At 42.9% G+C, this 24,983-nt stretch overlaps 1 protein-coding gene across 1 annotated transcript in view; it reads left to right on the plus strand.

Moving 5' to 3' along the window:
* The window catches only part of lrp2a (low density lipoprotein receptor-related protein 2a), a 522,167-nt gene that overhangs the window by 361,127 nt on the left and 136,057 nt on the right, over nt 1-24,983 (plus strand). The window contains exons 50-57 of the mRNA XM_070873618.1: nt 2,825-3,120; nt 4,657-5,173; nt 10,295-10,447; nt 12,250-12,420; nt 13,457-13,680; nt 15,062-15,236; nt 21,166-21,362; nt 23,396-23,641. Of these exons, the coding sequence (XP_070729719.1) occupies nt 2,825-3,120; nt 4,657-5,173; nt 10,295-10,447; nt 12,250-12,420; nt 13,457-13,680; nt 15,062-15,236; nt 21,166-21,362; nt 23,396-23,641 (1,979 nt within the window). The remainder of the gene's footprint in view (nt 1-2,824; nt 3,121-4,656; nt 5,174-10,294; nt 10,448-12,249; nt 12,421-13,456; nt 13,681-15,061; nt 15,237-21,165; nt 21,363-23,395; nt 23,642-24,983) is intronic.

The raw sequence follows: 24,983 nt of genomic DNA on the forward strand, positions 1-24,983 counted from the left end.
AATTCTGTGTAATTTATCTGAGATGGTTTTGAGGAACCAAAGTATTTAAAAATATAATGGAAAGAAGAAATGGTTGCCAATGACCTGAAATTGATGATGTCATTTTTTTTTTTACAACGTTGATGAATTGTGGCACAAAGGTTATTCAGGAACATTAGGTCACTGGCTTTTATTTGTCATTGTATTTGTTATTTCTTTATCAGATTGTTTTGTTTACCCATTGGTAAATCAAAGGTGAGGCCTGCCATAAAAAAATAGAGACTCTGTTGGAGTGATTTATGGTACTACAGTAATATGAATTTCCTAATCCTACTTCCTCTAAAGTGTTTATACAATTCAAGAAACCCTGTATGCCAACAGAGGGGATTAATGGAAGGATTAGGAGGATAAGATTAAGCCCTGTATTTCCTTTCCTTTTTCGGGCCTTTTGTTTTGCATTTGTAATTGTTCCACAATTTCATTGTGCCATTTACATCACTCGGAAATAGTGTGGATGCAAAGTATTTACCCTTTTCAGAAAACAAGTAACAGGTTGCTGTACCAGCAGAATACTAAACTCCCAACCAAGAAGGGTGGGACTTTGGATTCTAGATTTGAGTGGTCTTGATATGAGTCTGCCCTCAGAAGACTTGTTTTTCCAAATGTCAGCCAGATTGCAAATGCATGCATACATGCCAAATACTCGTATTTCATGACTAAATGAAAGTGTTGCAGTGTCATTGTCCTTTCTATTTACCAATACTTGGAAACGCTTCTTATTTAGCTATAAAATGGTGGTGTGCTGTTATTGAATGCAGCCTTCATTCTCTGTTTAGTGGAAAAAGTATAATAATATGAAAGCAACTGGCCAGTTTTGGAAAAGATTGGGGATAATGTGGAAATATTAATTTAGCAATTTTGAGTGTGAGTGACTGAAACAGTCCACCCTCATAGCATGGTCTGTGGGTACTATATTATGTGTAACATGCTAAACAGATCATTCTGAACTTTGACAATTCAGACATTTCAGATTGTTGTTTCTCTTTTTAAAAGAAGTACTCGCTAAAAGAATTAGTCAATAGATGCATCCCCAATGCAACTTTGTAGCTTGAATTTCCACAATTAGTTGCAGTTAGGGGAAAATCTTTAAAGATGATTTGTCCATAGTGCTTATTTACAGTGGAGTTATTGATGCTCGATTACTATCTCAAGAAAGTCTAGTGATTTATACCCATTTTTTTTGATTCTTCAGTGGTTTAGTAATGGTACATTGTTAATTATCCAATGATTTAATGCAAATCATCTCTGCTCAAGTATTAGTCTTATTTATGCATACTTTGGATCAACACCATTTCTGCTTTGGATAATTTGAATCTAAACACTAATCCTGAGTGTGTATCTTAGTGAGTGTCCAATAACTTGTGTAACCAATGTAACCAAACTGAGAGCACAGATTCAGCAGTGTTATGTCAATTAAGAGTATAAGGGCTGGATTTTCCGGTATTTTGCGCTCTGGGTTGCGCCCCGGAGCGGCGTGAAAGGCAGCGGTGAGGTCTTCAGCGCCCCGCAGCGATCCTCCGGTCGGGTCTTGCGGCGGCACTGGAAAGAGTTACGTCAGGTATGCAACGCCCTGGTTGCGACACAGGTGTGAGTTTTGAGTCTTGCCCGACCCATCCGCCCGGAAGTACACCTGCAATGACAGATTGGGAGATCAGAGCAGTCCCATGATGCCAGTGGCGGAGAGGAATGTAAAGTACTACAAAAGGAAGTGCGACTGTTCTTTGTTTTACATTTTTGTGCGATTTGTGTTGAGGTGGGCAATGTTTTAGAAATGTTTTAATGTTTTTTTAGTTTTTCACCCCACTCCCACCCAGGCCTCTCTCGGAGTGCTCCCGGCCAGGCTCTTTAGCTCAGGAGTTTCCCATGCTAATACCGAGAGAGGTGTACAATGCCTCCCTTAGCGCTGCACCACCTGACGCAGGGCCCAGCTGCCCAAACTTAAATACTAAAGCGCAAACTATTCCCAGCCGCTAACTTTCCCACCCCACTGCCATTATCGCTCTGAAAACAGAAAAGCCAAAAATCCAGTCCTAAGAATTTTTAGGACCTATAAATAGCCATTATTTCAAACGAGCCTTTCTGATAGCTCTCAAACCCACCTATTCATCTTCTCATTGCATTCCTCAATCCTTTCTATCTTCAGATCAAACTGCTATTTGAACCTATAAATGCTGTTCATTTCAATGGCATTCTTTAATAGATAATTATTCTTATGCTTTATTAAAAATACTCTTTCTGCGTTCCCTTTTTACTTCCTCATTTTTAAAATGTTCCCTGGTGTTTGAACCGCACACCACACCAAACAATTTGCCCGAATCAGCTATGCCAATCCTTTACATAATCTGAAAAACTTCAAATAGATCAGCACAATGTTTTTTTTCCCCCCAAAAAAAGGCCCAACGTGCTTAACCTTTCCTCATAACTTCAATTCCTGATGCCTGAAATCATCTGGTTTATTTACCCTTTCAAAGGTAATAATAGCATCAGATCATTAGGTGACCAGAACTAAACAATGCATTCCAGGTGGGATCTGACCAATGCCTTGTATAAGAATAATATAATCTCAGTTGACTTGACTCTCCTTTTGCTAATGAAATGCAGTGCCTTGTAGGTCTGTTGTGCTGCAGCAAAATTGAGTGTTACAGCTGAAGGAGGGTGAAGTATGAATGCACACATTTAATGATGCACTTGCCGACTTTGACCAAAAATAATTCAGTAGCATCATTACAGTTACTGAGGGGTGTACATGATATTTTCAATATTCAGTGTCGAATTTTGACCACAGATGTGACCGACGTAATGACTGTGGCGATGGTAGTGATGAACGAAGATGTACGTACCAGCCTTGTGCCCAGCACCAGTTTACATGTCAGAATGGCCGCTGCATTTCACAGTTATGGGTCTGTGATGGTGATAATGACTGTGGAGATAGATCTGATGAGATGGAACACCGATGTCTCACCTCTGAGCCAACATGCCCTCCACATCATTTCAAATGTGACAATGGAAGGTGTATTGAAAGTGGCAAGGTGTGCAACCAAGTGGATGATTGTTCTGATAATAGCGATGAGAAAACATGTGGTATGTATTCAGTTTTAAGAACTTTTTTGATTTGTGAACTTATTGCTCATCAGCATGAAGGATGAACCTGGAATTGTCCTTGTGGTGAAAGAGCTTGTAGGGTAACCAATTGTATCACCCAATGCATTTTGTAAAACAAAATTAGCATTTTTAAAATATAACCAGCTTTCATATTTTGTCATATCTATAAAAATAAGAATGAGTCAATTGAAAGTACTATTGATTCTTTTAGGGTGCATTTAGCTTTAGTGTCATAGCAAAGTGACTTCCACTGCACTGCAATGCTGAAGTTGATGTGTAAACAGAGGCTGAGGCCAATCATCTCAGAGCAGATTGGATTGGAGCTGATGAAGTGAAACCCCTAAATTTGGGGATGGTATGCTACACTATAATTGTCTGTTGACATTGCCCCTTTTAGTTTTTTTCTTCTTGCCAATTTTCTCCACTTCTCTCATCTCATCTCTCCTCGTTAGGGTATGATGCCACATCATGCCACAGGTGCTGGTCACACATTCACGTGTCACTTCATGTGTGAAGTATCTGTGGGCTATCCTACCTTGGCTGACATCATAACCAAGCTTCACCCTATCCTCACCCAATGTACACATTTCCAGCAGAAGGCTGCTAGAGATTGATCAGAAACACAAAGCTTGGCTGATTTTTCTTTCCCTACCTCAGGACATTTACTTCAATTCGAACACCCTAGTCCCAACACCACCCCAGCTGAGATCAGCTAGTTCAGTATCAACTAGCGCTTGAATCTGAAAGCTGCTTGGTCGCTACAGTAAGCCGTGAGAGCCATTATTTTATTTTAAGATATTTTAAATAGTTTTCCTTTTCACGAGAACTGGCCAGATGAACTGCAATGGGCTTTACCAATCTTGTACATTCCTTTGTCCCTGGTCTCTTCGAGGGTTGCCAAATCTGGTTGGACATATTCTTAGAGATTTTATCACATGATCTCCTACCTCCGACTGCCCCGCCCAGTCAAACAATCTTTTTCCCCATCTCCAATATTTTTATAACTAATAAACAAAATGTTCAAAGAAAATGAAAAAAATACCCTCCCAACTTAAAATCGGGGCTTTTGTGTAACCACCTTCATTTTTAGGTGAAAATTTAATTTAATACCATGTAAGAATTTATTTTATGCACTTTTAGATTCTCAGATTTGTTTTCGAATGGCAGGCTCCTCACATAAGTGATTTTAATTTTGGAGTAAATTATAGGACAAATGGCTGGATTTTCCACTTGTTTCTGCCTCTGTTTTCACCCCAGAGTGGCGGGAATGGCAGCGGTCACTGACCTGATACGTTAAGTCTGTTTTTCTCTCCACAAATGCTGCCTGACCCGCTGAGATTTCTAACATTTTCTGTTTTTATTTCAGTTTCTCTAGTCTCTCTTCATAACTAAAGTACGACCTTTGAATTTATTTTGCTCTTCTGTTTCACAAGAACAGTAGCTAAGTGCAATAAGCCATTTGTCCTGTGACTTGTGACCTGGTTAATGTTGCCTTTTCTTATTATATTGCTACAGGTGTTGACGAATGCAGTGATCCTGCATTGAATCACTGTACACAAAGCTGCACTAACACATTGACCAGTTTCTTCTGCTCTTGCCACCCTGGCTACCATCTCATGAATGATGAACAAACTTGTGAAGACCTTGATGAATGCAATGTCACACCAAGTGTTTGCAGCCAGATTTGTGAAAACACAGAAGGTTCCTATATCTGCAAATGTGCCCCAGGACATCTTCGGGAACCTGATGGAAAAAGTTGTCGCCAAAACAGCAATATTGCCCCTTATCTCCTCTTCAGTAATCGCTACTACATACGTAATCTCTCTGTTGATGGGGTATTTTACTCTCTTTTTCAACAAGGGTTCATCAATGTGGTGGCATTGGACTTTGACAGAGTCGAGCAAAGGTTGTACTGGATTGACTTGGGCCGGAAAATTATTGAGCGAATGTTCCTGAATGGAACCAAAAAGGAGACTGTCATTAACCATGATCTACCGGGTGCAGAGGGCCTGGCTGTCGACTGGGTTGGAAGGTAAGACCCTATCATCTAACACTACTTGGAGGTCTGTGCATTTTAGTACTTTCAAACTACAGGTAACTCTCGATTATCCGCACACGGATCCAACAGGAAACCATTGTAACGGGATTTTAAATTTCGGCCTGGGAAGGCATCGGGCCGGTGTGTTCGGAGTCCTTTCGGCCCGGGAAGGCATCGGGTTTTAACTTTATAATGTCAATCGCTCTAACGGAGAAATCGTTTACCTGGCATAGCCCAATCCCCGAGGGACCCAGATAATCGAGAGTTGCACAATAAAATCAGATCTAGCAATAATTCATTTTAATTTAGCCTAGACTTTTAGGGATTAAAGTATTTGTCATTTGTCCAATGTCTGGTGTAAGTAAAGATTATCAATGACATTGTGTTGTCTCTCTCTATCTCAACTGAATATGACAGGCACTATTCAGTTTAAGATTACTTCAACAGAACAAAATCTCATTAAAACTATATATTACTTTTAGATTCCATGGTGAGTGAAGCCACTGTTTGTTTGTGAAGTTGTTTTATTGTTACTAGACATTATTTCAGCTTTATCTGAGATGGGCTACTGGGTGTAAGCTTTATAATGCCTGTCCAAAAAAACAGATTTGTGTTTTGAAATTTTTAGATATTCTTAGAGAAAGTGCTTAAATCCTTTAAAGGAGAAAGATTCAATGGAATTCAACCCAAAATAAATAAAACAGCAAAGAAAGTGTATATAGATTATTGAAGGTGACATAGAAGTAGTAGTTACCGTTAATAGTGAGGCCCAAGCGGTGGATGCTGCAGGCTCCCATTTTGTTCTGACCGAGAGTAGGTTGAAGCCACCAGCGTGGTTTGTACATTGCTGGCTTACGTGAAACTTCTTTTGATCTTGGTGAAGGTCCACAGCTAGAAATAAAAAGATAAATTCAACTGATTCTGCACTCCAATGAATGAATCATGGTTGTAGGGACTACAAATTGGAGCTAGGGGCTACCATCAAGCCTGTTTTCTTGCCCTTGTTCCTTTTGAGTATGGCTCTCCACTTAGAGCATAGGATCACTGAACTTACCCTAAAATTCCAAACATGGCCTGTGTTGTGTATGTATATACCCTGTACACTTAATGTACAGTTACATAAGACCATTGAAAGTTTCTTCACACTGTATACAATATGCCTGTACCACCAGAGGGTACAACTGATGGAGACCTAGAGGTCACCTGCACACAGCAGGTAACCAAGTATAAAAGGGAGCTCACCTTACTGTACTCTCATTCAGGAGCTGCAATAAAAAGGACGAAGGTCACAACATTTCAAGTGCAATACCTCACCTCGTGGAGTCATTACTAGAGAGCTTACAGACACTAACTAGCGATGAGAGTACAAATTTCCACGCGAAAAATGGCTAACCTTGGCAACTTTCAACAATTCGTTGATGGGGAAGATTGGGATGCCTTTGTGGAAAGGCTCAAACACTACTTCATCGCGAACGACCTGGCTGGAGAAACACTGACCTCGCTGGCTGATAAGCACAGAACTATCCTGCTCAGCAGTTGTGGGCCAACCATTTATGGCCTTGTCAGGGACTTGCAAGCCCCAGAGAAGACGACAACCAAAATGTTCGCGGAGCTCATAATGATAATACAGGAACAGCTCAAGCCTAAAGAGAGCATCCTCACAGCCAGACACCAGTTCTACACACACCAGCGGCCCGAAGGCCAAGAAATCACAAAATATGCTGCAGACCTGAGATGATTGGCTGCACCGTGTGATTTTGGCGACACCTTACCGAAGCACTGAGGGACATCTTTGTTATTGGAATCGGCCACGAGGGCCTCCTCCACAGGCTGCTCTCTGCGGACACCATGGTCACCCTGCAGAAGGCAATTAACATCAGCCAGGCATTCATGGCCTCGGCCTGTGATTCCAAGAGGATAATGACTCATGTCCAGGACTCTAACCCGGCAAGCACCATGAACCGAATGGTGCCTTTCAGAGGCAAGGCTGCTACCCTGAGTCCTGCAACCCTGAGTCTGCTGCATGGGGCCAACCGGCCAGCCCCGTGCTGGTGCTGTAGAGGAAATCACAGGGCCCACCAGTGCCGATACAGAGACTACACTTGCAAAGGCTGTAAAACTAAAGGCCATCTCCAGCGAATGTGTAAAATAAATTTTACTCACCGAGTCGCTGAAGATTTGGCCGATCACTCGGACTCCAGCGCTGATGAAGACGAAGAGAGTCCAGGAGGCAGCTCAGCCCCAGGAAGAGGTACACGGAGTGTTTACCTGCTCCAGCAAGAGGTCCCTGTTGAAAATTAACGGTGTTCCAGTCTCGATGGAGGTCGACACGGATGAGCCAGTCGCTGATAAACCAGGTGGCCTTCAAGAAACTCTGGGACAATTCCGCCCAACGACCCAAAATGCTCCCGATCCAGGTGAAGCTGCTCACTTACACAAATGACACCATCCCAGTTGTTGCCAGCGTGGATTTCCAGGTGTCCTATGGTGGCGCGATGCACAAGCTACCTTTGTGGATCGTTGCTGGTGATGGTCCAACGCTGCTAGGAAGAAGATGGATGAAACAAATTCAGATCTGTTGGAGCTGGGAAAGCCTCCACCCCGCGATCGACGTCCTATGCGGCCCCAACTTTGGATCCATCACAGCACCTGAAGATCCTACTGTCCAACTCAACATGACACAGACCGCACTACCCAACGGTGAGCTGATCCAACCTGAATGACCAGACCTCACCTTCCGGGCTCCAGTGGCAGGACTCCGAAGGAAGAATATTGATGCAGAAGGTACATTTTCGGCTTCAGTGGCAGAACATGGGGAGAAAAGGATCACCGCAGCCTACCTCGTGGAGAGAGAAAAAATGGCGCCCGCACCACAAAATCAAGATAGCCGCGACCAGTCCACGAGGGGCAGTGTTGAGGGAGCAACACGTGATGCCGAGCAGCGAACCGGATTGGGGTAAAGATTGCAAGGCCCTCTTAAAGGAGACCGGCAACCTAGAATAATTAAAGGGAAAGTTCCACTCTTTGTACAGCGATGCCGGTGATACTAATGTAAGAGGTGTAATTAACAAATGCAAGTATCTAAATGTAATATTGTACAGCGATGCTGGTAGTATACAGGGAAAAGATGAAGTTGACAAATGTGAATTTGTAAAGACCACCAACAATGTCGAGTCGGGTGATTGCGGTTGGAGCCAATGTATCATGAATGTAAATTTTGGAATAATGTGTGATGCCGGGTTCTACATGCACGCCGACAAAACCAAGGGCAACCTCCCGTGGGAAGCACCCAGGTCCAGCGGGCTACCCAATTATGTAGCCTGCGCCTCCGGGACCAATATGATGCCCCAGGGAGTGTGGACACACATAGTGGGAGCATACCCACAGCAGGGCCAGCGATCAGTGGATGGCACAGGCACCACCACTGGTACCCTGCGCCAGATCGGCCAAACCTCTCTGGCCACCAGGGCCAGTACCGGGAGCAAGAGACCAGCACCTTCCAGCCCTCCCAGTGGGATCTGGGATGACCAGGCTCCCACCACCGCTGAAGGGCAGCAGGGAGACCCTGCAGCCCTCAAAGGAGGACAGGGAGGCTACACATTCCTGTGGCTCTGCTCACCCCTAGGCAACGGCAAAGGCCCTGAGACTCAGCCAGGTGAGCGATCCGAGCCCACCCAGCTGGCAGGGGGCGCAGCGCCGCCATCAGACAACCTGGACACAGTCCAGTTGCTCTGGAACTAGCGTCCTCACCCACCTGCACCCACACCCAGGGGCAAGACTGTAATACCACATTTGTACCTTACTTGCAATATGTACTTGTTCTACTACCGCTGAACCCAAACAGTGATATAACTAATCCTATTCTTTATTCTCTGTACATGTATGCCAGTGCAGATGTCGAGCCACACACATGGTCTATGTATGGGTGGGGGGGAAATGGATGCATGTAGCAATGGACACACATGGATCACACCCAGAATCCACACAACCCCCACTACAACCTCCAACCGTCCACTGCTGATCATTTCCCAATGTTGTGGCAATAAGGACTTGGGGGTCTACAGGGAGAGAGACATTCCCAAGCACAGACAAAGTGCAAGGGCTTTGTGCACACAAGTCACGGGCCAGAGCACACAATGCAGAGGCCAGTGGCACAAACCTTAGGGGAGGAGTGATGTTGTGTATGTATATACCCTGTACACTTAATGAACAGTTACATAAGACCATTGAATGTATCTTCACACTGTACAATATGCCTGTACCACCAGTGGGTGCAACTGGTGAAGACCGACAGGTCACCTGTACACTGCAGGTAACCAAGTATAAAAGGGAGCTCACCTTACTGTACCCTCATTCAAGAGCTGCAATAAAAAGGACTAAGGTCACAGCAGTTCAAGTGCAATACCTCACCTCGTGGAGTCATTACCAGAGTGCTTACAGACACAATAGCCTGGAAGCGACGGTGAATTCACAAAAGCATGCAGGCGCAAGTGTTTTCCAACCATGAAAAAGAATTTAACACTATTGCAGTGTGTTTCCACCAATAATATGCACTCTTAATGAAGTGAAACATTTCTTGAAGCATTACCTGCTTGTAGGTATCAGTGGGATGAGTGAGCCAGCAGAGATTTTATTTGGTCTTTTCTTCTCCTGTACTTTGTAACTAAGCTGGATATTTATTTTCTTACATTTATTTAAAGGTTGATTTATCCTTACCTTTTGAGGGAGTTGAAATATTGTTAGCAATGGCATTGATTTTTGGTGGGGTGTAGTAGGAATAGTCAAGATTATGGTAAATGGGCTTGACCAAAAGCAGATTAAGTTGCAACATGCAAACTCTTACATTTTTAATTTTCAAAAATATATTTCTTATATAATCTAGATAATTACCTGCTGTTGTGCAAGGTCAGTGTCTTCCCAGCATTACATTCAAATTCATTATCATAGGGTCATACAGCACAGGAAGTCATTTGGCCCTGCTCTTTCTCCATAACTCTGCAATATTTTTTCCTTTTTAAATATATATCTAAATTTACTATACATGGATTAATGGTGGAAAACACTGAATAATGTCTTTTGTGTGAGTTAACTGAGTCGTTTTTTTTATTTTTTTAGGAAACTGTACTGGCTTGATCATTTTAAAAATTGCCTTAATGTTGCTGAACTTGATGGAAGATTCCGTAAAAACATAGCTGACCACTGTGTGGGTACAGGCAATATCTACTGCTTTGAGAACCCACGAGCTATTGCTGTTTATCCTAAATATGGGTAAGAGGACCTTAAATTATTTACCCAGGTTTAAAGAGAAACATCAAGGAGTAGAACTGCTTTGAGTGCAATCGGCAGTTGGGGCAAAAATTGCACCCAAAATTGTGCCCATTTTGAAAAGTGTTTTTTTCCCCCCCAAGGTTTCCGCTCAAACACATTTGCATATCGTTGAGCACAAAATCTGCCATGAACCAGCATAATTGGGAACCGTTTTCAAACGTAATTTTCTTTTTTGTTTTAAATTTTGCAGTAAAAAGTATTTCTTGATATACTTAAGAGTCACTGGAGAAATACCACCAACAATGTCTCCGCAAGATCCTACAAATCCCCTGGGAGGACAGACACACCAACATTAATGTCCTTGACCAGGCCAACATCCCCAGCATTGAACCACCGTCCACACTTGATCAGCTCCGCTGGGCAGGTCACATAGTTCACATGCCAGGCTCAAGATTCCCAAGCAAGCACTCTACTCAGAACTCCTTCATGGCAAACGAGCCAAAGGTGGGCAGAGGAAATGTTACAAGGACACCCTCAAAGCCTCCCTGATAAAGTGCAACATCCCCACTGACAGCTGGGTGTCCCTGGTCAACGACTGCCCTAAGTGGAGGAAGTGCATCTGGGAGGGCGCTGAGCACCTCGAGTCTCATCGGCGAGAGCATGCAGAAATCAAGTGCAGGCAGCGGAAAGAGCGTGCGGCAAACCAGTCCCTCCCACCCCTTCCCTCAATGACTATCTGTCCCACCTGTGACAAAGACTGTGGTTCTCGTATTGGACTGTTCAGCCACCCAAAAATTCATTTTAAGGGTGGAAGCAAGTCTTCCTCGATTCCGAGGGACTGCCTATGATGATGATGATGAACTTGGCAAAGTTTGATTAATGCAGCTTAAAATGGGGTTATCACAAAAAATAAGTATTAAATAATCAGTGTCAATCCACCACCTATAAGTAACCCGATTTTAAATGACTGAAAATGATTTTTTTTTAAATATACAGAACTATTTTCTATTTAGAGTACACCCAAAAGATCCAGCTTAAATTTGGAGCAACCTCAAAGGCCTGCAAACGAGTGGAATTAGCGGAAACTCCAATGGTGATTAATTCACCTTGGGGATGTGGCCACTTTTGTGGAAGGGACCTTCTAGCGCAATGTTTTTAAAACTAACGTAAAAGATCGCAGAAACGCAAGTTGCACTGAATGCAATATGCACATAATTCCACGATCTTTTGCGCTGGTTTTGCCAATATTGGACAAATTGCACCAAGAACACATATTCAATCAAACGGAAACTCCAGGCTCTATAAGAAGGAAAGATTTTTTTTAAATGTAATTGCCATCTTGAAAAAAACGTTTCTCTTTTGATAGTACAACATGCCAGACAGGCTTCATTGCTGCAACTTTCATCATAATTATCTTCAGTTAACAGAGATAAAACCAACACTGTAAATTGAGTAAATACTGCATTTTTGATATCGGTGTTAGTGGTGAATGTGACCAATCAAAATTATCTGAAATATACTGAGCCCATCTTCCTGCTGTGAATTTATGAATCATGCATTGAAATAGCCTCCACAAATTGAGAATGGAGCCTTACACTGTTACAAGATTAAAAACTCCCTGATCAGATTCCAACTTGATGAGCAAGAGCCTTTATTTGTAACAAAAAATGTTTTTATGTAACAATGTTATTGAGTTGATTGAAATTCTGTCATGCTGCACGCAACAATTTGACAAGATAAAATTTGACTTGCTAGAGACTTTAATATCATTTATATATTTCAGTTTTTAAAACTTTTTGCAGATATATTTTCTGGACTGACTGGGGTCATCAAGCATACATTGGTCGCATGGGCATGGATGGTAAAAACAAATCAGCCATTATTACCACAAAATTGGAATGGCCCAATGGATTGACCATTGACTACACAAACGATAAACTCTACTGGACTGATGCTCATCTGAATTACATTGAGTAAGCACTTCTGAAGTTTTGAATAATGAAATGCAAACCATTTTGTCTAATTCCAGTTTTATTGCATAAAGTGTTTGTTGCTATAGGTACAATAGAGCATATTTTATAATTGCCATATGAAAAACAATGGCCTGGATTTTTCTGCAACGGCGAAATGGGTGACGTAGCCTGTAAGTTGCACCATCTATCGCACCAATCTTACCATTGATAATTTACTCCACATTTTCCTGCTATTCTAATTAGAATATATCACAGCGAGCATAGTGGCAAAGCCCACAAACAATATACTGACCCTGTCACTAATACTGTGATTTATCTTTCAATTCAACAGCAATGCTACAGAAAAGTATTTTTTTCCAAAACACAATATAAAATTCGGCTAAAGTACATAAACTAAGGCAATTTATTTATCGAGCTGGTTTTAAAATGCTCTGCCATATTCTGTGCCTATAATACATCTCCTGAGATCAAGCAGTTGGTAGTCTATGATTTTAGGTAGAAGCTATCACTATGTTAATGGCTCACTGGTCTGTCAAAAGCTGCTGAACTCTTCCAGCTCTGCAGCTCTTTATCCACAAACTCCCCTTTTATCTAGTTAACTGTCAATGATGTCCTCTGTTTAATTAGATGTTCGAGGTGAAAATATTATGGTGCAAGTTTCCAGGAAAATCTGAGCTTATATTGAAATATTGATCATGAAATATATTTTCATTGTAATGCCTTTGTTTTATTTTTTTACTAGTTATATTTAATTTCCCTTCGGTAAAGCCCCACAGCTGTCATTTTCTCCTGAAAGATGAGGATAGTCTGAGTCACATGCTTCTCTACATTTGCTACTAATTTACACCTGTATAAACCAATTCTGTCTACTAATTTAGATAAAAATCTTCAAAACTCTCATTGAGAGGAATTGAGTTTGAATGATAATGAAGACTGGATTTGAACCTGAGCTGAGGAATTCCAGTGCTCAGATACAAGCTTGTATTTGTTACTGTGATCTTGTTATGGAGGTATAAATGGCTATTGTGTTTTGTAGATTTTCCAACCTGGATGGACACCATCGGCACACAGTATTTGATGGAACTCTAAGCCACCCGTTTGCCATTAGCCTGTTTGAGGATACAATATATTGGACTGATTGGAATACAAAATCAGTGGAGAAAGCAAATAAATACACTGGGGAAGGCAGGGTGTTGTTGGTCAATACCACCCACAGGCCTTTTGACATCCATGTATACCATCCATACAGACAGCCAATAGGTAAGTGTATGATCTGTGAAACTGACATAAAATACATTTTTTCTTCTCGTATGTTATCTGTGTTGTACTGCAACTCAAATTTTGGAATGATTCATATATTTCTTACTATCCATTAGGCTTTACTTATCTGCTGGAACATTTAAATACTTAGGATGCATGTTATGTTGGTAAAATTTGTATTGCTCCTTCTGGTGATACTTTTCCCAATATTTTCTATTTTGCCCTGACATACTGGTGCTGTAGAAATGAAGTAGGATACTATCCTGGACTGAACTTGTATAGCTCACAATAAATGGTGGAAAGACAGGGAATCTGTTTTTCCTCCCAAGTGAATGAAATGGCTTGGATGATTCTGCAATTGCTGTTAGTGACACACAGTGGCAGACACTGCAGATGCTGTTGATTGATTGATTGGTTTAAACAGATGTCAATTTCAATACAATTATACATCAGGTGATTAGGAGGAAGGACGTTTTTGCTATTGAGGGAGTACAGTGAAGGTTCATCACATTGATTCCTGGGATGGCATGACTGACATATGAGGATCAACTGGGCTTGTATCCACTGGAGTTTAGAAGAATGAGAGGTGATCTCATAGAAACATATAAAATTCTGACAGGATTGGACAGGTTATAGACAGGAAGAATGTTTTTATTGCTGGGGAGTTCCAGAACCAGGGGTCACAGTCTAAGAATAAGGGGTAAGCCATTTAGGACTGAGATGAGGAGAAACTTCTTCACTCAGAGTGGTTAACCTGTGGAATTCTCTACCGCAGAAAGTAGTTGAGGCCAGTTCGTTAGATATATTCAAAAGGGAGTTGGATATGGTCCTTACGGCCAAAGGGATCAAGGGGTATGGAGAGAAAGCAGGAAATGGGTACTGAGGTTGAATGATCAGCCATGATATTGAATGGTGGTGCAGGCTCGAATGGCCTACTCCTGCACCTAATTTCTGTGTTTCTATGTGATCCTTAGAGATACAAATGGAAGTATTCTTCTTCTGTAAAACTGCATTATTTTTCAGTAAAACCCTCTCTTCCAACAGCTGCCTCTATTATATCTTTTGTCTAAGGTCATATGTTGTTAAGCCCTTCTTCCCTTCTTCCTGTAGCACAGTAAAGCAAAATGACAGTTCACAACAAACATGAGGAACAGATGAATCACAACAATAAAGTTTCAAAAAGGAACACAAACTCTGCTTTTTAAAATTTAAAACAAAGCTCGAGGCTTAGAGTTATGGAAGCTATTCATGTTTGCTCTTGTTTGTTATGTAACCTTGCACCACAGCTCCAGCCATTGTGTATTTTCTATACAATGCTGCTTTATAAGTGCATTGAAATATATCCGTGGACTAACAGTTATTTTTATACCCCTCTTTCAAGCAAACAATCCCTGTGGTACGAATAATGGTGGCTGCTCCCATCTGTGTCTGATAGCAGCAGGTGGCCAAGGCTACACATGTGAATGTCCAGATAACTTCGTGAGGCAGTTTGGGAACATCGCTCATTGTCTCCCAATGTGCTCAAGTACACAGTACAGATGTCGAGACAATGAAAGGTACAATAACTACTGTCGCATTTTTATTGAGTTTTACATCATAAGCTCATATTTATATATGATTATGTTTCCAGTGCTTTCTGTTTGTGTTTTAGATTCCAGTTTTTGTAGTTATATTACATTTTATTTAATTATGATTCTATTTTTAATATAAGGGTAACTACTGTATCGACTTTTTGAGAGTGAATAGCAATAAAGCCAAACTCAGCTTCCATTTGGTTATTGTACTGTATGAGAGATAGTTTAATACTATGAAGTTATTTATGTGTATTAATTTGATGAGATTCTCATCCAACAGTTTGGGAAGATCACCCGTTTCTGAGAATAACATACCATTGGGCCAAAATTTGCAGCTCTTACAGATTGATACGAGGTGCACACGCACTCGTAGGAGCCACGCAAGTTCTGGGTTTTCACGCGAGAATTTTCTTGACAGAATATACGAATCCTCAAGAAAAGGGCATCCGCGGGCAGAGAATTTGGCTACTTGCCCAACTTCTGCCCAGCGAATGCCTGTGAAATTCTTATGCCTGCTAAAACCAGGCGTAAGGCCTGCTTTTACCAGCACAAAAGTTTAAAATAACATTAAAATAAAATGTTAGCAATCATTTATACATTGAAAATCCTGTACAATTTATTTTTAACCCCTTTAAGACAAAAAATAAATTTTTGTTTTAAATATTTAAATGCAATTTTAATTAAATTTAAATAGTAAATTTTTTTTAATTTGTAGTGTAGATGTATATTTGGGGGTATTCCCATTCATGCTTATGGGGCTAGAATCTGCACTTTTGTGGCTATCTCCCAAAAATGGGAGATATTTCCGGCGTGGGCGTTAAAAAGGGGTTTTCAGATCGGCAGCTTCCTGCCCATTCTCAAACCGCCTAGTTTCCACTTTTGAAAATGGGCATTACTGCGAGTGATATAAAATGGGCGGTAGCACTAACTTTTTTTGACCTTCTGCCGTAAAGTGTGGCCATCCTTATCAACGGCATGGCAACGCTCGATTCCCGCGAATTTGGCGGTCAAGGGTCATCATGACGTGTGCAGAAGAGGAGACAGAGAGAGAGTTAGCTCAGAGGTACTGAAGGCGTGTCTGGGTGGGGTGTGGCTGCTTTGGGAGGAAGAAGGGAGACTTTAGAGCTTCACAGCAAGTAGGCAAACAAAAAATAGCTGTTACCAGCCACATATTTGAACGAATTTGGCCTATAATGGAGAGAGAGGAGGAGGCATCACAGCACGCTGTGGAGACTGACGCTGGAGAGAGCAGTGAGGTGGGAGAGGAGGAGCACATTGGAGGGTGCAAAAGAGCCAGGAGGTTCTCGAACGAGGCCAATGCCTCCCTCCTGCAGGAGGTTGAGTTACGCTGGGGTGATTTGACAAAGGGAGAGAGTGGGAAGCCCACCTCAAAGGCATACCAGAAGATATGGACCGAGATAGCAGAGGTGGTCTCGTCGGCGACCAACGAGGTGCGTAAGGGCAACCAATGCTGCAAATGATGGAACGACCTTGTGGGATCCGCAAGAGTAAGTATTACATTGATTTACATGTACTTATGTATTTATATAATTTGATTTGTAACAGTCATGAGTGACTATCATCATATGTGAGGTCCTTCACTTTTACCGGGAATGTTTTACTCAAAGCCTGCTGTCACGGTGTTCGTCTTTAGGTAAAGAATGATAATTATCATAATAATCATGATTACATCTGTCGGTTATGTGTTGTATCAGTGTCTGTGACAGTACCTAGCAATGATATCATGCAATGATCTCATGCCATGTCATCCTGTCACCTTTTACAGAAGAAGCTATCGCTGATGAGGTCCATGCAGAGGCGAACGGGTGGGGGGGTCACCAGTACCCAGCGACATCACTGACATGGAGGAGTGGGTGCTCGCACTCGTGGGGAAGCACACCCAAACAGCCACGGACGCATCTGCAGACCCTGAAGTGATGCCATGTGAGTAAAGCTTACACCATTGCATGATGCAAAGTCAACCCACTCATATCCGAACAATCATATTTGATAGATGATTTCTAAAATTGTCATATCAATAATGATGGCCTAATGAAAATCATTGGAATGCAAATGTGTTGATGGTCATGAAATGTGATATCTGTGATGATTTTGATAGCGGTGGTGCTTTTGTTGTGCATATGCTCTGTGTAGCGCAGGACTCACCTTTTCACCCTCGCACCCCCTTCTCTAATAACCTCATTTGTGTTTTGCAGCTCAGCCAGCAGCACGTCCCAAGGCAAGACCATAGAAGTCAGAAGGTGGGGGCGCGGGGCAGGAGTTGGCGGACGATCCTACTACATCTGGTGCAGAGGAGGTCCGATTCTCGCCCGTCAATCCGCTGTGTCTGTTCTCCATGGATGAGAGTGCAGACTTCGAGGAACCTGTATCACCAGGCTCCAGAAGCCATTCCACCCCAAGGCCATCTAGTGGTCCTCCGGTCATTCCTGCCTCCATTCTGGAGGTACCGGTCCTAAGCACCTCGTCCCCTTTGTCCCCAGGACTGCGCCAACCCCGCGGAGATCCCGCGGACGCGGCAGGTCTGTTCCACGAGTGCCACATGACAGCGGAAAAATGGTACAGTTGTCCAGGAGGACTGTCGACATTGGTGACCAGCTCATCAAAGCATTGGGGGGCATATCCCGACAGCTGGCCACCATTTCCGGCACCATGGCAGAGTACATTCCGCGGATGGCGGAGTCCCTGGATGCGATAGCCAGGAACACTGCTGCCAAAGGCCTCCCAGTGGTCCTCGAGCGCGGCACTCCACCCCTAGGTTCCGCACACCACTGCAAACGACAGATGAGTGTAAGGACCCTGCTTCTGCATCAGAGAATGTTGCCGCCTCGGCACCCCCCTGCTCCTGTACCCGTCGAACGACCGCATCTGCCTTCATCCCCCTCCCCAATGAGGCACCACCTGAGGAGCTCCTTGGCCAGGCGCCATGGAGTGAGGAGGGGAAGGGATAGAGGTGGGGAGAAGAAGGGGAGGGGGGAGAAGGAAAGTGAGGTGCATGTCTGCAGATGATGGCTGTGTTATATCTCCATCTAGGTGTATGCAATTTGTTGCAATGTATGGAGGCTGGAGACCACGTTTTTGCTTTGCCTTTGTATTCTGTGTTGCTGGAAATGTTGATCATGTGATTAATGTCAATGGTGGAAAAAGTGGGGTGTGGACGGGAGTTGGGTGTTATTGCCTGTGATGCTTATGATTTCAGACCAATGTTGGTATAAAATTTTTGTTATTGAACATAACCTTGTTGCACATTATCTCAGATCGTTGCACCATCACACACTGGTGATTCCTTAACATGAAAGGGTTAAATACAATTTAACATCAATGAATGTAAACTTTAACTGGCACCAAGTTGATGGGCACCATTGATGTCTGAGCTGCACATACACAGCAGTGTGTCAGCGTTGTCACTCATATTAACACTCTTTCAGGCAAATCGTTCATATATCAGCTCCTCACGCAAGAGTGGGATTTAAAAAATGCCAGTCACACCGTTGGCATTTGTTCAGAACAGTGCCACTTTTTGTGGCTGTTTTTTTGGGCGATCGATATTGTGGATGATATGTGTGCGAGGTGGTGAAAATGACACTGGGCGCTCTGCTGGGCATTAGTTTTGGTAAGTATGCTCTTCACAACAAAAAAAAGTGGGCGGGCGTTAATATTGAATCTCGGCGTTAAATCAATGCAGGAATTAAAGCTGGGCAATATTATGGGCATTGATCTCGCCCATTCTGATGATTCCGCCCAAAAAAAGTGGGCGAGCGGTAATATTTTTTCCCGGTATTAAGCCCATGGGAAAAGTAACACTCCCCGATAAGTTTCCTAAAAATGGGCGTTATTTTCCATTTTGTGGCTAAATGGGCGATTTCTGGGCGTTATTCTTCATTTCAGCGGCAAAGTGGGCGTTAAGCATGCAAAAAAAGTGCAGATTCTAGCCCATGAATGGGGATTCCCTTCTTTCATTTGTTGGGCCGGTCCACGTGATCCCAGGGGCGCTTGCAAACCACGTGTGCCCCTGAGATACATGGACCTCTACCCTCGGGTACCCGGAGAGGCCAGGACTGCGAATCTACATATCTTCCGGACCACAAGATAGATGGGCCACTATGTATGTCAATTGTTTCAACAAAATACTTCACACTCCTGCACTATATGAATATCTTTCTAGTAATCCCTTCTAAAATATTTTGTGAGAAAGAAATTAAGGATGTTTTCAATGGGGTAGAAATTCCGACGTCTCCACGGCCGTACGAAGTTTCTACGGACCCGGGAAGGCATCAGAAAAGCCGGTTTTCAGCGCACAATGCGCATGTGCTGCAGCTTGACAGGTCGTAGCCAGATCGGGAACGAGGACATTTATATGAGCAAGTTTGCAATATTTACGCATATCTTGCCCAGCAAATGTCCTCAAAAATCTTGCGCCTGAAAAAGCAGGCGCATAGCCTACTTTTACAGGCACAAATGTTTTAAAATACATAGACATAATAAAAATAAAGTTATGAAAACATATTTTATTGTTTAAAAACCCTCCCCACAATGGTAAGTTTATTTTAAGGCATAATTTAAAAAAACTTTTTTTAAAAATCGGGAAAATATTTTTTTTATAAGACATTAATAACTTGAATTACTTTAATTTAAATTAATCTTAAAAATGTAGTGTATATTTTCTATTTTTATTAGTGTTTTGGGTGTTTTGGGGGGGGATTCTCATTCATAGTAATAGGAGTTTCAGACTCCTATTACTATGAATGAGAATATACTAGACCTGATTGGCTGCCCAGTGCCATGTGACTCCAGCTCCAGGCCTGCGCACGTCCCGATGTGCACGCGCTGCAACGCGCAGGGAGAGGAGGCCTGTGGATTGGAAAGTTGAGCGGGCGCAGCAGCTTCAGGTAGGTGCGCATTTTTTCTCTAAAATCTAGTCGAACGCCCGTGGGAAGGAGAAAGCAAAATTTCTACGCCAATGAGTTTACAGTTCATTTCTAAGTTTGTAACTCCAACAGTACAGTTGTGTACTGTAGATGCCAGGAGTGCATATTGGGATTCGGATGTGGAGGTCAGCGGACTCTACAGGATTTTTTTGTCCATTCATTTTATTTTATGCACACATGTGTGAAAGTCTCTGGACCAGAAGCAGGAATTTACAAGATCTACTCTCATGATATTATTCTTCTTCCAACATTCTTATTGCGTGAAGTTATACAGCAAATATTGAGTTTATAATAGTATTTTCATCACAGTACTTCTGTTGAATGTATTGCACACATGAAGATTGTGGGGTTAAAATTCCGTCCGGAATACGTATGGACCCGCAAGACCCCACAAAAGGTTTTCGGCGCACAATGTGCATGCACTGAAAACCGGTTTTTCCGATCTGTCAAGTTTTGAGATTGGGCTATTTGTCCTTAAAACTCTTGTGCATAGCCTACTTTTACCAGCGTAAGAGTTTTAAAACATATAAAAATAAAATTTATATACACATTTTTATGTTTAAAAACCCTGTCCACTAAGGTAAGTTTATTTTAAACCCTATTTAAAACAGTTTAAAAAAAATCCAAAAATTATTTTTTTTTCTAAACCATTTAATTATCTTTAATTTCAATTAATTTTAAATGTGAGGTGTTTTTTTAAAATTTTTTATGTTGTGTTTAATGTGTTTTTTTTTTCTCATTGATAGCAATAAGAACTCTGAGATACAGAGTTCTCTTCGCTATCAATGAGAATACTGTACCGTGATTGGTTGTCCAGTCACACGTGACTCCACCTTCTACGTGCGAACCTGGAGGATGGGGATGCACTCCGAAACACAGGAAGAGAAGGCCTCCCACTGGAATCTCAGGCGCCACCGGGACCACCAGATACTTTCAAGACCATTTTGTTGTTTTGTCTGCCATAGGTGTATTCCGATCTGGTGGAAATGTGATGGACAGAGAGATTGCAGGGATGGATCAGATGAACCTACCACCTGCCCAATCCGCTACTGTAGAGTAGGGCAGTTTCAGTGCAATGATGGCAATTGCACCAGCTCCAACTTCTTGTGTAATAGTTATCGGGATTGTGCAGATGGATCTGATGAAGACACTGTGCTTTGTAGTAAGTATTTCTTATTGTTAATTGTTCATAGTAGATGATATCAAAGTGTCAGCACAGCTTCTAGGCTGACAGCTCTTAATAAGAGCATACATAAGAACATAGGAAGTAAGAGCAGGAGTAGGCTATACGGCCCCTCAAGCCTGCTCCGTCATTTAATACAATCATGGCTGATCTGACCATGGACTCAAATCCACTTCCCTGCCCGCTCCCCATAACCCCTTATTCCCTTATTGTTTAAGAAACTGTCTATTTCTGTCTTAAATTTATTCAATGTCCTCTCCTTTGTAATTCTATCTGTGGCAATCCATTGCTATATTTTGTCCCTTCCACTTCAATCTCCTCTCTTCCACTGCTTAAGATCCCCTGCCCCTATTAGTGGATACATTTTAGCCCAAACTACAAGTTCAAGATACAAATTTAAAGCTACCTAAAAATAGTAGTTTGCCCTGAAATTTATTGTTTCTGGTTCTTGGGTTTCACTCCCGCTCCTATTTGCTCCTCTTCTGGTATACTGGATCCCCACCAGTGTGCATGCGAACACTGAGGCCACTACTCCCCTCCACTGGGCTCCTGGATCAACCTCTGCTGGCTCATGGTTGACTCTCCACACCTGTTTTACACTAGAGAAACTTCAGCAAAGTGCCCACTGATACTCTGCCCTTCAAACAGCTTTTGGATTCACTCACTCTCCACAATCTCCAAATCTGGATGTTGGTTGATTGATGCTCCAAACTGATTCCACCCTATCTACAAGTCAACTTCATTGCACCACAGGATCTCAGATTTGAACTTTGGAATCTCTTATACTGTCTCCTCTCTGTCCTCTGTTTACAAGCAGGATATTCCTCCTAATTACACTCATGCTTATCTAACCTGAATTCTATTTGTATGCACATTTTGGCTGCTGCTCCAGACCCAAACCCATTACTTCTATCTTTTTTTTTTCTTCTTTTGACCCTTTTTGGGGCCTTCTCTCATGCCTCCTCTCCTTTTGTTACACAGTCATGCCACCATCCATTTTTCCCCTCTCTGGTACTTTGTCCACCAATCCCCACCACAACCCATCACTCTGCCTTCCTACACTCTTGCTGCAGTTCCAGGGTTGAATCCCCCTTGAATAAGCTGACAGCTACTATCTTGGCATCCTCCGAAGGGCCCATCACTGCCTCATTACAAGCAGCCACCCCAAATGGCTCACCCTCCTCTCTCTCCGACTTTCCTGCACAGCATACCTACTGGGGGCTACTTTTCCTCTTTCCTGTCCCACTCACCCCACCAAGTCATTGCCCCCGTTGAACATAACATAAGAAATAGGAGCAGGAGTAGGCCATTTGGCCCCTCGAGCCTGCTCCGCCATTCAATAAGATCATGGCTGATCTGATCTTGGCCTCAACGCCACTTCCCTGCTCACTCCCTTGATTCCCTTATCATTTAAAAATCTGTCTATCTCCACCTTAAATATATTCAATGATCCAGCCTCCACAGCTCTCTGGGGTAGAGAATTCCAAAGATGCACGACCCTCTGAGAGAAGAAATTCCTCTTCATTCCGTTTAAATGGGCGGCCCCTTATTCTGAAGCTCTTGCCAGTGGAGCAACTATCATTGGGCCTCTTCATATTTCCTTGAAGAATTTATATTTGCTTGTTCCCCAGCCTCAGGCTTCCCTTCCCCCGTCCCTACAATCGTGGACTTGTTGACCCAACCTCATTCCATTGTTACCTTGCTGAGGACCGTTTCTGTGGGACCCAGCGGGATCTTGATGTCCCACCAATTTTAACTCCAACCTGCCAGCAATTACATCATTCCCACTGGATTCAGATGGAAGTCAGAGTCGGAACATAGAAATGAAATCAGGGAGTTCAAATCTCCCGGGCTTTATGCTCTGGGAGGCTGGTGGGTTCACTGCCCATTTTGGCTCCCGCACCCCCAATTCCTGCCCTAAATAAAAATTGGCACTCTAGTATCAGATACATTATTGAATTCAAAGAAAACAGTATCCATAAATCCAATGGTACTTAATATTTGTTTTATAGTCAATCACCGATGTGAGAGCTACCAGTGGCAGTGCACCAACAAGCTCTGTATTCCTGAAGCCTGGCAGTGTGATGGGGAGAATGACTGCACAGATAACTCTGATGAAAACCCTGCTTACTGCGCTTCTAGAACCTGTCATCCAGGCCAATTTAAATGTAACAATGGCCACTGCATCCCACAGTCTTGGAAATGTGATGTAGATGATGACTGTGGAGATTACTCTGATGAGCCCTACAGCGAATGCCGTGAGTACATCTGAAGGAAAATGTTCTTGAAAGCAATTGGGCTTTAACATTATCCATTACACAAGAATATGCAATTTGTTCACCAGTAATATTACTTGTTGCAGCAACTTTATATTGTAAAAATATATCTGTCAACATGAGTAAGTCCATTACATAGGTTAGGTGTCTGATATTTAAAATATATATAGTGTGTATCTCACCTCATGGGGAGGTTACCTGTTAGCATTTATGACTGTGAAATATGTGATTCGTGACTGTTTCATGACAACACCATAGGATGTTGATGCGATTGCATTGCTCACCCAGGACCCAAATTTCCCCAGCCACCTAGAGCGGCATAGTTAGGGGTGGAACGCCGACTTTGTGAGTCAAAAAAAGCGCCGATAATTTACCTTCCACTTTGGCTGCTCCCTTGTCATCCGGTTCCAGTGGCGTGGCATTGCAGAGCCTGCGGGGGGTGAAGCTTCGGCCGCGCTTGCTCAATGCAGCTGGCAGGGGGGGGGGGGGGGGGCTTGGGCCCAGCATCTCGTGGAGTGCTGGCAGCGGGATGCATGTCTATTTGAGCGTGTGCAGGAAGCTTGGCAATCGGCCAATTAAAGTGAGAGCGTCCTCAGTGCCTCAGCATCATTGGCAATGGACCAGTTGATGTGGTATATTTGGACTTTCAGAAGGCTTTCGACAAGGTCCCACACAGGAGATTAATGTGCAAAGTTAAAGCACATGGGATTGGGGGTAGTGTGCTGACGTGGATTGAGAACTGGTTGTTAGACAGGAAGCAAAGAGTAGGAGTAAATGGGTACTTTTCAGAATGGCAGGCAGTGACTAGTGGGGTACCGCAAGGTTCTGTGCTGGGGCCCCAACTGTTTACATTGTACATTAATGATTTAGACGAGGGGATTAAATGTAGTATCTCCAAATTTGCGGATGACACTAAGTTGGGTGGCAGTGTGAGCTGCGAGGAGGATGCTATGAGGCTGCAGAGTGACTTGGATAGGTTAGGTGAATGGGCAAATGCGTGGCAGATGAAGTATAATGTGGATAAATGTGAGGTTATCCACTTTGGTGGTAAAAACAGAGAGACAGACTATTATCTGAATGGTGACAGATTAGGAAGGGGGAAGGTGCAGCGAGACCTGGGTGTCATGGTACATCAGTCATTGAAGGTTGGCATGCAGGTACAGCAGCCGGTTAAGAAAGCAAATGGCATGTTGGCCTTCATAGCGAGGGGATTTGAGTACAGGGGCAGGGAGGTGTTGCTACAGTTGTATAGGGCCTTGGTGAGGCCACACCTGGAGTATTGTGTACAGTTTTGGTCTCCTAACTTGAGGAAGGACGTTCTTGC

Source organism: Pristiophorus japonicus, chromosome 3 (assembly GCF_044704955.1).
Source record: "Pristiophorus japonicus isolate sPriJap1 chromosome 3, sPriJap1.hap1, whole genome shotgun sequence".
Lineage (NCBI taxonomy): Eukaryota > Metazoa > Chordata > Chondrichthyes > Pristiophoridae > Pristiophorus > Pristiophorus japonicus.